At 45.5% G+C, this 13,666-nt stretch overlaps 1 protein-coding gene across 10 annotated transcripts; it reads right to left on the bottom strand.

Annotated features, from left to right (window-relative positions):
• Positions 1-3,729: 3,729 nt before the first annotated feature.
• PARK7 (Parkinsonism associated deglycase) lies at positions 3,730-13,645 on the bottom strand. Of its 10 annotated transcripts, none has more exons than XM_080564005.1 (7): positions 13,507-13,645; positions 9,774-9,908; positions 9,062-9,163; positions 8,355-8,414; positions 7,438-7,507; positions 5,095-5,181; positions 3,730-4,181 (listed from the first exon to the last, which is right to left on the bottom strand). In XM_080564005.1, the coding sequence occupies exons 2-7, from the start codon at positions 9,861-9,863 to the stop codon at positions 4,021-4,023; spliced, it is 570 nt and encodes a 189-aa protein (XP_080420131.1). In that variant the 5' UTR covers positions 9,864-9,908; positions 13,507-13,645; the 3' UTR covers positions 3,730-4,020. The 10 variants fall into 10 exon arrangements, with proteins under 10 accessions (XP_080420131.1, XP_080420133.1, XP_080420129.1 ...); XM_080564007.1 differs by lacking the exon at positions 13,507-13,645 and adding an exon at positions 13,309-13,471; XM_080564003.1 differs by lacking the exon at positions 13,507-13,645 and adding an exon at positions 12,762-13,126.
• Between the last annotated feature and the right edge of the window lie 21 nt (positions 13,646-13,666).

Below are 13,666 nucleotides of genomic sequence, written 5' to 3'. Positions count from 1 at the left end.
GGGCAGGGTCAGCATTACTGAGTACCGTTCTGGAAAGCAACAGGAACATATGACCAACCCTACATACTTAGCACTATTCAGGCCTAAAGTCCTCAGGGAAATTATACCTTTCAGAGAAATCCCCACTAAAAGACCACTTCATTTCATGCTACATCGTATCCAACTGTTGCATGGCAAGACACTAGTGAACCACAGGTGGACCTTCGCAAGGGTATGTGGTGTTGTTTACTGGCTGTTGAGCAAGGTCCAGAGGAAACCCAAGACACATATTAGGTTGCACCTGGTGACTTCGTTTGTCATCTGTCACGTTGACAAGTTATTCAGGAAAAGTTTTCCTGCATCCTGGCTGCACACCCCTGCACTTGGAGCTTAAGCAATTTGAATTGGCATTCTGCTATTATGATGCAGACTCTGCATCACTTCAGTGCACCAATACGCACGTGGCAATGCAGAGGCTTCTAACAACTCAGGGCGGAGATGAGAATACAAGCATACACCGTGACTGATACTGTTGCTCATTAGATTAAAAATAGCCTGAACTGCTTTTGCCTGGGGGCAGGGGAATGTCTTCTGACAGAGTCTTGTCTCATCATGTTTTAAAAATAAAATAATAATAATAATAAAAAGAAAATGGAGTGGTCAGTTCATTAAAAGCCACAGGGACAGACAGCCCTGTCTAAGATACACTCTTTTAAAAATGGATGGCAGTGGAGTGATAGGTGAGTTCCTGCCTTTTACATAGGCTGATGGAGGACTGACATGGGGCTCTAAAACTGAAGAGCTAGCCTGAAGCAAGGATGAGCTGTTTAGCACCTAGCTTCAAGTTAAATGACTTAATGCTAGTGTTTTGTTAAAGACTGAGTCTAAACATACATGTTTCTTTGGGGTGAGGAGACATGCAATTTTCTCCTATAGGATTTATTAGTCATATGATGCCCTGTGCTGGATGGACCCCATCGCTCCCCAGTCAACATGTTGACTGGAGGACCAGACTACCTCTTTAGTGAGATAGACAGCAATGCAATCTTAGCTTTAGATAACACTACAAGGCACACAGAAGTAAGCTCAAGATGCTGGTCCAGGGTGTTCTGGACCTACTACCTCTCTCAGGCCATACTTCTCCTGTCATCTGAGCCTAATTGGACAAACTTAATCAAACTCAGTCTCCCTGGTAAGGCAGGATGCTATTGCATGCCTGAAGCAGTAAAATATGTAAAACTGCTGTTTTATAAGCAATCCAGTTTACAATTTAATGCCTGAGCTTTACACTGGGAAATTCAGTGCAACATAAATAGGGAACCCTGACATTCTCAAGCAACGTGACAAGATGCAGACAGTCTTGCTGGCTACAGCCCTTGAGATTCAGAGACGCCAATATTCCCTCTAAATATGTTCCGCGCAAAGAAAACCACAAGCGGCCACGACCCTTCCACTGAAAGCTAGAGAGGCCAAGGCCTGCCTCCTCGTTGTAGACACACTCGAGGAAATTCCTGCTCCGCTCCCGCCGCGAACACCGCCTCCCCAGCGCGTTAAAGCCACGGGGGTGCCGCGGGCCAGGGGCCGCCGCGGCTGCCGCAGAGGCCGAGGCCCCGCAGGCCCCGCACGGGGGCGCGCTTGCGCTGCCGGCCCGCCCCGGCTGGGCCCGGAACGGGCTTTTCCCGTCGCAGGCGTTCAGAAGGGGGCCGTTACCAGCTACCGACCTGCTTGGCGCTGGCGCTTCCCCTAACGCGCCCCCTGCCGCTACGTTTTTCTTTCTTCATTATTTTAGGGGTTTTAATGCTCTGTAGTCCCCTGTGAAAGGATAAACCAAACCAAACCAAACCAAAACCACTGAAAAGAGATTGGCCAAATCCCTCTGTCTCCCACACTTCAAGTATTTGTAAACATTAATAAGATCCTCTCTCATTCTTCTTTTCTCAAGGCTGAACAGACCCAGGTCTCTCAGCCTTTCTTCATAGGGAAGATGCTCCAGGCCCCGTACCATCTTTAGGGCACTCCGCTAGACTCTTTCCAGGAGATCTCTGTCTTTTTTGTACCGGGGAGCCCAGAACTGGACACAGTACTCCAGGTGAGGCTTGACCAGGGCAGAGTAGAGGGGAAGGATCACCTCCCTTGACCTGCTGGCCATGCTCAAATTTCTGTTAAGTAGACTCTCTCAGTCTTAGAACAGAATAAAAAATAAAAGTGTATAATCAAATTCCTGGTCTCTTTGTAAATCATAGAATGGCCAAGGTTAGAAGGGACCTTGGAAGATCATCTAGTCCAACACCCCTGACAAGCAGGATCACCTAGAGTACATTGCGCAGGATGGCATCCAGGTGGGTTTTAAGTATCTCCAGAGAAGGAGACTCCATGACCTACCTGGGCAACCTGTTCCGGTGCTCTGTCACCCTCACAGTAAAGTGCTCTCTCATATTCAGACGGAACTTCCTGTGCTTCAGTTTGTGCCCGCTGACTCTTGTCCTGTCACCAGTGGGCACAATAATAAAATAATAAATGCTTGATAATAAAAAGATTTCTGGAAGCCTAAATGCAATACAAGGATAGAAATATTTTCCTTCTACTGTTATGAAGTACTACAATCCAGAAATGCACAGCTTCTCCTGTATTCTGAATCATGCCCATTTACAAAACAAATGATTATTCCAGGTTCCAGAAGAATCTCTCCATAATTCGGTTTACATTTGCATGGCAATACCAGTTAGACATGTAGATTTTAATGAACAAGCCTGTCCTGTCTTAAACAGATTGCAATTTTTGCTTATCTTGAGCATATTTCAAAGCTAGAGACACATGAAAGCTTTTCTGAACAAACTGGAGGAAGAGCATATAGCTAAAGGAGTTCTCCCAGTAAATACTAACACTATAGAGACACTGCTTAATTCTAAGCATGCAAAAGTACCTATGTATTCCATTATCAAATTGCAGTAAATGAGAAGCAACTTGTACTTGTTTTCCCTTAAAATTACCAATCATAAAGGAACCTATGCAGTCATTTTCTAAAGTTCAGACTACACTTCAGATGTATGCAGAACCGAGTCTTCAGATGCTGTGGCAAATTCAGAGTCCACTGAGGTGCTGTTAAGCATTACTGCTGTCAGTCAGAAAACACCAGAACATAGTTATTTGGTACAAGAAAGGTAACATAGACAAAAACCATTCCCAAATTCTTAATTCTCATGGAAATATGTCTTTACTACTTCCTCTACAGAGCTATCCAACAACTCCTCTAAACCAGCATATGCTCACTTAAGCCAGGCTTGAAGCAAATTCTAATTTCCAATAAGCAGAAACAAGCACTGCTTCTGGTGGTAAACTGCTAAGTCCAAAACTTCCTACTTTATGTTAATGATTAGCTGCCTAAATAGCTTGATGAATCCGCAATCATTTAATTTAGAAAACAAAATCAAATGGTATTAATGGCATGGGCAAGCTCCTAGCTACAGGAACTCTAGGGTGCTTAATAAGAGAACATTCCCACTTATACTTCAGTTACATGCTGCATTAGAATGAAGATTACCTATTGGCCTTATTTATACAATGCAAACTAAATAGTGTTTTCAACAAATTCTAGGTTACAATTTAACAATGAATTTTGGCTCATACTTCAAAAGAACCACCTGAAATACTAGATAGAAATTGCTTTGAACAGTACATTGCTAGCCATGGTGGTAAAAAGGTGCCACAGGTCTGCGATGGGAGAAAACACACAAAGAAAGACCACACAAGCAGAGTTGCTTCGTTTTTATTTATCACTAAAAATTTGTCCATATGATTTTTTAAATGCCATCCAAGAGATAAGATTATTAAAAGCTGGCTTCTTTTTAGTGATAAAGCTTTTTGCTAACAGGATCCAGGAATAAAGACCACTAGTTTGTAAGACGTCCCAATATAGGTGAGTACTGCTGCTAATTTCAACCACAATTAAATGGGATTTACAACAGTGCATCTTTTTGTTATTCTACAAAGGATAAGACTCTCCTTCTGAAATTGTTCTAAACCCTGTCCCACACCAACTCTTCACTCTTTCAGTATTAGGGGTGCCTTCACCTGTTCAGCCACTTCCTTCCCCATCAGTGTTTCAACAATGGCCAACCCAAACTCAAAGCTGGTACCAGGGCCACGGCTGGTGAGGATGTTCCCATCTTTCTCCACGCGGCTCTCGGAGTAGCAGTAGTGAGCTGGGGGTGGTGGTAGTGACAGAATAGAAAGAGAATCAGTCTCCAGCGCAGTGCCGCTGACGCCACAGAGCTGTCTGCCACAGGGCACTGCCCACAGGCTATGGCAACTGAGCAGTGTTCACCTCTGACGACATCATCACGCTCTACAGTATGCATCTCAAACACCTATGTGGGCCAAGCCCACTCTGGGTTCTGCATCCCTGTCCCTCCAGAACCAAGCAAGCCATTGCTGCATGTGGTCCTCAGAGAGGAAAATGGCCCCTTGGGAGCTGCCAGCTTATTCACATGGCATGTGAGCACACAAGCTCATTGAGAAGCGCTCGCTGTGCCTCTTGGCTCCCATGGGGTTATTTTTGGAAGTCAGACTGCATTTGTACATCTGTTCACAACTTTCTGTTTTCCAAATGCATGCAGAAGAAACTGGAGGAATCTTGCCATCTCCTGCACACTTCCAGATTTGTTAATGCTCACAGAATGACTTCTTAATAGTGCTTTAACAGCGCCTTCTTTAGGTATGAGAAATAAAGATGGGCCCACCAGCTGCTCATAGCATCAAAGCACTACCAATGGGAAAGCAGTACAGGTGCTCCCAGGGTTTGCTGTTGGGACTGTTGAGGCAAAGAACCAAAATGGCAAGAGGTAGCTCTGCCTTCATGAAGACAGGGAGAAAAATGCTCCCAGCATGACTGCAGCAGCGTATTTTGGGAATGTCAATATAGCCTTGTATTTTCAGGTTAAACTGACTTGGAGATACAGTCTTAGCATATTCAGTCGAATTTTGATTATGTGTATGAAAGAACTAAGGAAATTCAGAGATACAAAATAAGATACAAATGTTATTTGTCTTTCTTTAAATGAAGAAAATAATTTCTGAGAAGGGTTTAGAGAGAAACCTATAAAATTAATTACGTACCTCCATTCATCATTTTATCTTTGGCCAAAGGATGCGTTGTGACTTTGCTTCCAAACCCTATCCCATGTGCCAGAAGGGCAGTAGGACCTGTATGGACACAGAGTTGCATCTGTGAGGAACTTTTCTTCTACAAACACTTAAGAACATACGTTCAGGCACTAGGCCCTCAAAGGCCCAAATCTCACTGTGGGAAGACTACTTATAAAATTGACGCTGACTTTACCTCTGAAGCAAAAAGCCTCAAAAAGAACATAGCTGTATACTCTCTCCCATTCTATTACATAAAATGTCTTGTACAGAGAAGCATATGAAGAACAAAGAAAGTTTAGAGAACACTCAGTTTAAACACCTGTCCTACCAGTGACTGTGCTGCCTTATGAAAGAATCAAGAGCAATGGCCACTGCACTTTTTATTTAAAACTGCTTGAAGTTAAGTAATGAAGAGTCTATATTGTAATCTGAACATTAACTAGGTACGTTTATCTTACTACAATGTTGAGTCTTGACTTTAGAGACCTAACAGATAAAATTTCACTTGAAAAGGCCGTTACATGTTGGAATTGTATGCCAAACAGTGTTTTGTACAGATGATGGGCTAACCGCTAAGTTTTGGGTTTTAACAGTCTCTCTTCTTTTCTTCACTTCCTCCTTGGCCTGAATTGAGGAAGGAATTTGTGTAAAGTCTTATTAGGTCACCCAACAGAAAATCCTTCGGGGAATTCCAAAAGAAACTGAATATAGGATTTGCCTGATGCAAGTTTCATTTCTGCACATTTGATTCATTTCAGATATAGTCCAGGAAATTATCTTGTGTTCAGCTAGAAATCAGCTCTGAGAAGCATTATACCCAAGATAAATGAACTCTCCTGTTTACAAGCAAAAGCCTTTACTGGGCAACTGAGAATTTGTAATTGTTCTGAAACAAATATGGATAGAAGAGTAGAAGACTACCACTGCCAAATTCAAGAATATTCACAACTCTGTATGCATATTGCAAAACTGAGGAACAAAACCAAAACAAAACAACAGCTATATACCAGATTCCCAAAAGAGTTAAAAAATACTCCATAAATACACTCTGTTAGAATGTATTTTATACACTCATCATCACTCTCCTTATACTTGCCTACACATACCTAGGCCAATCTCTCAGTTCAATTGCTGTTCTGGTTTTGGCTGGGATATTTAATTTTCTTCTTAGTAGCTGGTGCTTTTAGGGTGAGAATAATGTTGATAACACACTGATGATTTAGTTGTTGCAGGGCAGCGCTTACGCTAAGTCAATGACCTTTCAGCTTCTCATGGCTGTTCTGCCAGTAAGGAGGCTAGGAGAATGCACAAGAGGCTGGGAGGGGACAGATGACCCCAACCGGCCAGTTGGATATTCCACACCATATGACCTCACAGTGAACAATAAAAACGGGGGAGTTGGGGAGGGGGGGGGAGGAGGGAGGGGGCAGAGTTGGCTTGGGGGGTGTAGGGAGTCTGCCACTGCTCAGGGTCTGGCTGGGCAAAAGTCAGCAGCAAATAGGCAATGGCATTATGCATCACTTGATTTGTATATTTTTTAATCATTATTTTCCCTTCGTTTTCTGTCCTATTAAACTGTCTTTATCTCAACCCACTTTTTTTTTTTTTTTTTAATCATTTTTTCCCCCCCACGATTCTCTCCCCCATCCCACTGGGCAGGGGGAAAGTAATCAACAGTTGTGTGGTGCTTAGCCACCTGCCAGGGTAAACCACAACACTTGGGAATATTGGCAGTTATTGTTCATTTTTTTTTCTTATACATACAAATTTCATGAAGAAATTAACGAGATATCTGGCTGTTCAGAATATGTAAACAGACAACCCTCTCCACAGAGTGATTCCATCTTGTGCTTCCACGCAGCTGAGGAAGAGTGAGTCTGTAATTCTATATTTACAGCCTTCCTTCTGAAGCTAAAGGGCAGAAGAGGAGGTGCGAGACAAATTTATAGTAATGATGTTCTGCCAGCACTGTGTCCTTACAGAAAGATCGTCAGAATAAGCAAGTATTTTGAAAAAAAAAAAACTAGAACTTTATTTTTAAGACACTAACCTAACTGATTGGAAAGAACCGGGTACCAAGCAGAACTGCAGAACTTGCAGGTTAATTATTCACAATACTCCATAGACCTCCTCCTGCTAAGTTTGCACAAAATTCAAATGTTCAAATTAGTGTTTGCATATAGTACAAATTCCTGCTACTAAGTTACAGGAATAAAGATTCCTAAGCCAGGGTAACTGTCCGTATGCCCCTTCAAGTATATCCAAGTTTCAATATCCAAATATTTTACAAAGCAAGACATTTTATTGACTAACCTGCGCATATAGCAGCTATCAGGCCTTTTCTGCTTTCCTGATCCTTCAAAACGTCTTTAACAGCAGAAGACTGTATAAAGATACAAGAAGTCATTGATTTGGGTTGATTATATGAAGCATGGTTGAAATATTTTCCATTGCAAATTTGTGAGCAAGATTTACAGAGAGAAACAGCTGACAACTCTCCATCCTACCTCAGGACAGACGGCAATGAAAACATTAAGGGGAGGAAGAAAAACTGAAACCAATAAATACTTGCCCCACAAAGAATTTGCAAGGAAATCAGGAGGAACTACAAGGAAATCCTCAACCTACATAAAAGCAGGCTATTCTACGGCCACAGGAAGTCACTGTTCAAGAACTTCATGAGACAAATAGGACAGAGCATTCACAAGCTACCTCCAGACAGTTTGCATCATTCTTAAAAAGATTTATAACGGATATTTGTCTCACATTCCAGGGCTTACAAACTGTGTGATATTATCCAAGTGCTATTTGACAGATTCACTCATTTGTCTGCCTGCCTTCCACATGGTATAAATACCACAACAGTTTTGCACCAGAGAGAGACTTCTTGAGTAAAGGAACAAAGAGTCCTCTGGGTTTGGCCTGTTTCAAGCTTCATGGAACTAAGTCTTCATTTGCAATTGTTTCACCTTCATAAGATTATGAAGAAAGGCCTTCGCACAATATTGAGCAGTCTTCCATTTTTGCTCAGCTTAACTAGGCACTCAAATCCAAGAATTTATAGAGTATATATGCAAGAAGGCGTAAGATTAACAATTACTTACCTCTTACTCATTTACTCAGAAGAGAATTTTCAGATGCTGTACTGAACTTGAAGAACTAGTAAACAAGTGCAGACCACCTACTACCCATGAGAATGCTGATGAACCTTTAAAATACCAGCACTTTACCTCTGACAAGTTTTGAGCACCGAGGTTGCCTCCAGGCAGGACAATGACATCGTAAGGCCCCTAAACAAACAAAAGATAAAACTATTCTGTTGAACAGAGGCTGGTATATTTGTCCCATTGTTTTAAGGACACTACAGCTTAGTCAGGTGAGAGGCAAAGGGATCTGCCTTTTTTTCCACTGAATGACACTTCAAGAGCACAGAGGTAGATCCAATTATGGAACAACATATTATTTCCTGTTCCAGGAGCAGCCTATTATTGATGAAGTCTGTCACAGAACAAACTTCTAAGCCTAGTGAATTTAAGAGCTTCAGCAAGCAAACCGCAGCTCATGCACTGTGAGGACAAGTGTTTTTGCTGAACCTACTAAACCGTTGCTTAGCTTTCCATCAGAAGATTTTGTTGTTCCAAATCATGGTATTCTGGCATGCTGATGAATGTGAAAAATAAAGCTCTATGTTTGACACTGCACAAAAAAAAAATACCTGTTCAGAATTACGAAATCTGATCTTGGCATGCTGTGAAGTAGAACAACACTGAAGGGACAATTGCACTGCAGGATGGGCAGTTCTGTGAGTCACTACGGCACAGAGCGAAGGTAACACACAATATATCCCTAAAGGTAACGTATAAGCTTTAAGAATTCATTCCTGAAACTGTAAGAAAAGCCTTATTGATCATTATACCAAATCGAGGTGATGACCAACCTCTTTTCTGGCATCTTCTAGACTGGCATCAGGACAAATGAAGACATCTCGACTGCACTGCACTGGATCTTTTCCTGTTAGGCCTGCAACCGTCACCTTGATCTAACAGAAGAATATATATATCATTACAATTCAAGAATTTAGGACATTTTTCTTAGCTATTAGTTTTGAAATGGTACATAAAATGAGCCAAGCAATATTAAAAGCTGGCAAAAACAGAGCAACACTTAAACTATATTGTGTACAACTACAGATACAAAAGTTAACAAAGAACATTCCACTAGGTAGAATTCAAGTTAATAACACAATTTTAAAAGCTCAAGGAGAATTATGTAATGTCATGAGCTTGATGAATACTGGGATGGTCAGATGCCTACAATAAAAACAAAACAAAACAAAAAACCACCCTACTGCTATTCATGGGAGTAGATATGGTTTTTGATAGGGTAAGATTTACTTGAAACATCTGCTCTAGTTCACTTTTAACCTCAGGCTCATATTTTAAAGGTTTCTTTAGCACAAACGTAACTTATTATGTATGCTTATTCGGAGCACAGCACAAATATTTCTAACCAGTAAGAAGGCACAGATAAACTTTCACCGTATGCAACAGACTACACCTTAAACTCCCAGCAATGAACATTAATTTGCGGCAAAGATTTTCACTTCACCATGCACTCATTAAAAGACTTTTCATTGTCTGCATACTCACCCCAGCTCTTCTCATAACATCAGTGGGGATTACAGTTTCCATTTCCTCTGCCCCTTTTGCCAGAATTACCAATGCTCTTTTCGAGGCCATGTCTTAAGGGGCTGCTGTTGAGTGAGAAGTCAGTGAAAAAAGAGGCTAAGGGGTTGGGGTGAAGACAGGCAGAGAGACAGAGAGTGATATGGTTAAAAAGCAAATCCCTTAGTACAAATCCTTCCTAACAGTAAAGTTTAGCAGCAAGTAATTTGCATTTTTTACATTACCTTCCATTTAAGCGATGTCAAAACTGTTCACTAGCTTTAACTGATATTCAAAGCAGTCTTATTTAACCAAAGAGCTTTTTATAAATAATTGCAATACTAAGGGATTAAACCATTTGTGCACTGGGAGACACAGGCCATCGGCACCAGAACAAGAAACAACTTGGCCAGATCAAGACTTTACATGAATTCAGTCTGCCAGAGAGAAGGGCTCAAGGTGGGTGGCAGGGTTATTTTCAATTTGCACACCCTCACTCATACCCAGACTACTGACTCCTACCCAGGTCAACATTTACAAAAAGAGCTTGTATGAGCTTTGACCTCATGTCTGGTATTTAGTTTCCGCACAGCACACTTTATTAAGTTTCCTGTGACTTACAATGACTCTATCAGTGCCCCTGCAAACCCTGAGCAATAGATTTTCTGGGTATTTCACAATTTTGTGGGGGAGAAATGTGTGCACATGTGTGCTGGGGAAGCAGACCACAGAATTTAGCAAATGGAAAAAACTAGGCTTAAGAAGTTTTTTTTTTTTACCTCCTAAATTCACATTGAGGTGAGTGACCAAATTTCCACTGGAAGGTTAAGTTAAAGTAACTTTAACTACACCGTGTAAAAACACACATCAACTTATACTGGTCTGACAGAAGTCTTTGAAAGCATCTATGATGTGAAAGAAGGCATTTCACAGATCATTAACTCTATGAGACAGATTTTTTTTCTTATTTAAGGAATTTCCACCCAGAAATGCACACGGAGTACCTGGAAGCTCTTCTCAAAATGAGATCCACACTTAGTTGTCTTCACCAAAGAAAACTATCCCCTCACCCTGCTTCAACTTCATGTATTTTCAGGTTTTGTCCTTACAGCTAGCCTCTTTTTGAAAGACAATCTCTAGAATGCAATAGCATATAGCAGAATGCCCTCCAGCATAGAGAACCAGCCTCAGCAGGAAAATTCAGAGTGTCAAATCCCACTTTTAGTGAGGTTTTATGTACTGTCCAACACAAGGCCAACTGAGCAAGTACACTGAAGTCACATCATCAGCAGTGATTTCAGGACAGCCCAGAGATATGCAGGAGCTCTTCTGGATGGTGTATGCTTATTGTGACAATTTTTCTTACAGATTTGACTAACTAGAATCAGACACCTTGAATAGCCACAATGCAGAAATACTGCATCTACTAATTAATGGGGAAAAATACTCTAGGTAAGTAGTTTGCATCCCTCTCTTTCATTGGCTCTTTAGATGCAAACAGGCATCTGATCCTGAAACCTTTACTCTTTTCCCTAACCTTTCCCTACCATCCTTGGACATTTATTCTGATATACTGACAGATTGCTCGGTTTTAGTACTGTTCCGATATGGGGGTGCATATGTGAATATCTGTCATGCCGTAAATACTACTAGGGTAAGATTAAGCTTTCTGAGAAGGTAGAACCAAGCTATGCAGACACGGCAGCCATTTCATTCAACAGGCTATCTATGCACATCAAATACAAGTCTGTTTGCTTCTCAGCGCCAGCAAGAGCACAGGCTGCCCCACATCTTTAAGCTAAATATATTCCCCTGCGCAGTACATGCAATTTGCTCAAGATGGTAGCTTTTGGCAGATGGCTGAATCACAAACTCTAGAAAGGCTGGCTAGAAAAAAAAAACGACTACAACAACAAAAAAATCACTTTCCAATGTCCTGACCAGCAGTTACCACAGGCAATAGATATTTTCGGGTCATTAGCTCAGCCAGGAGGACAAGAAAGCGACCTTCTCACCCCGCCCGCGACCGCCGCCAGGCTCCAAGACTTCCCGGCAGGCCTCCGGGCCTCCCGGCACCTCTCTAATCGGCCTCGCGAACCCCACACCCTCCGCGAAGGGCAGTCGGCAGCCGGCTCCCCGCCCGCCACCCCCCCGGGGGGCTCCTCCGGCCCGGCCCGGCCCGACGCCCCGCCGAGCCCCGCGCGGGCGGCAGCGCCGACTCACCTCAGCCGCAGCGCGGTCGACGCTACACGGCCCCGCCCCCGCCCCGCCTCGGGCAGGACCCGGCGCTCGGCCCGCGCCCGCCCCCCTGCGCGGCTCCGCGCCTCGCCGCCCCGCGGAAAGCTTTGCACCTACTCTTGCCACGGTTACTCGTCTCTCCTTTTCGACTTACGAAATACCGTTTTTCTCACGTATCACCCACTCACAGCAGCACAATCACAAGTTACGTGGCTTCAAAACAAGCTGCTTCTGTTTTCCCTCAGGCAGCCCTCAAAAAAATTAAAAAAAAAAAAAAGCAAAGGCCGCGCGGAAGCACAGAGAGAGAAAAGCAGTTACTCAGTTACTCTCTACTTCCCATCAACGAGCGATGTTCGGCCATGTCCTGGGAAGCAGGGCCTCAAAACGCATAGCATTTGTTTGGGAGGACAGACATCCTCATAAGGACCCCCTCCCCCTTCCCCTTCCCCACCTTTGATTGCTGAGTGTGACCCCCACGTGCCACGGAATATCCCTTTGGTCGGCTTAGCTCAGCTGCCCTGGTGATGTCCCCTCCCCATCACTTGCCCACCCGCAGCCTGGTGGCTCCGGGGGCCTTGGAGGGCGTCCTGATGCGGTGCCAGCAGCGTGCGGCAATAGACACAACGCTGGGGTGACACCAGGGCTGTTCTAGCGACGAGTGCAGAGCACAGCACTGCATGGGCTGCTGCAGGGAAAGTTAACTCCGTCCCAGCCAGACCCAGCGCAGTCGCTCACCCAGCTGGCAGGTGCCGGCAATCACTTCATTCACCGGTTCGCCAGTGACGGGGCCGTGAAAGCCCTGGCACAGAAGCACGGGTCAGCCAACCGGAAGCGTGATGCACAGCAAAGGACCCGGCTGGAAGCCCTCCCGGGCACGCGTGCAGCTTCTGCCCCTTGCCCACGGCGGTGGAGAAAGGTTTCGTGCGCACGAGCGCGCGCTGGACACCGCGCCCGCCCCCGCCGCCTCCTCGCACGCGCGGCCAGCCCCGCGCTCCCGCCGCCGGACAGGCCGCGGCGCTGACGCACGCGGGGACCGGCCGCGGGGAGCCGCAGGGGCGGGGCCTCCAGTCCTCGTGCCTCCGCTCCCGCCGGCGGGGACGCGCCCGGGGCCGCCCGACGGCCTCTTTGGGGCTCGGTTTCCCTGGCACCGCCGCGCTTGGCCCGGCCCAGCCCGCGGCACCGGGCTGGGACCTGCCCGGGGCGGCGCTGAGCGCCTGAGGGACGCTTCCCCTCGGGCTGCGGCGCCCGCAGGGCCGCGCGTGCTTCGCGCTTTGTATCGTACTTGCGCGCTGGCTCGGCACACCGACTTCTCTCCGCCGCGACCGGGGAGCCGTTTCCGGGCTCGGTTGCAATGCGTCCCCTTTGCCTCCCAGGGCCGTCCCTACCGCATCCCTCGGGCCGGGACGTGCCCAGCGACCGGTTCGCGGCGAGGACGGGCCGGACCTCCGGGCCCACCGCGGGGTTTCCGCGCGGGACTCACCGGGAAGCCCCGGCAGGGGGCGGCGGGCGTTGCCCGGCAGAGTCGGGGGTCGCGCCGGCAGGCCGGAAACCCCCGCCGCCCGGGGTTTCCCCGCCGCCCCCGGGCTGACGCAGCCGAGCCCGCCGGGGGCTGCCCCTAAGGGCCGGCGCCCGCCGCCCCG

The sequence above is a fragment of the Anser brachyrhynchus genome (genome assembly GCF_964034855.1).
Source record: "Anser brachyrhynchus genome assembly, chromosome: 21".
Classification (NCBI taxonomy): domain Eukaryota; kingdom Metazoa; phylum Chordata; class Aves; order Anseriformes; family Anatidae; genus Anser; species Anser brachyrhynchus.
This window is presented reverse-complemented; position numbering and strand designations above follow the sequence as displayed.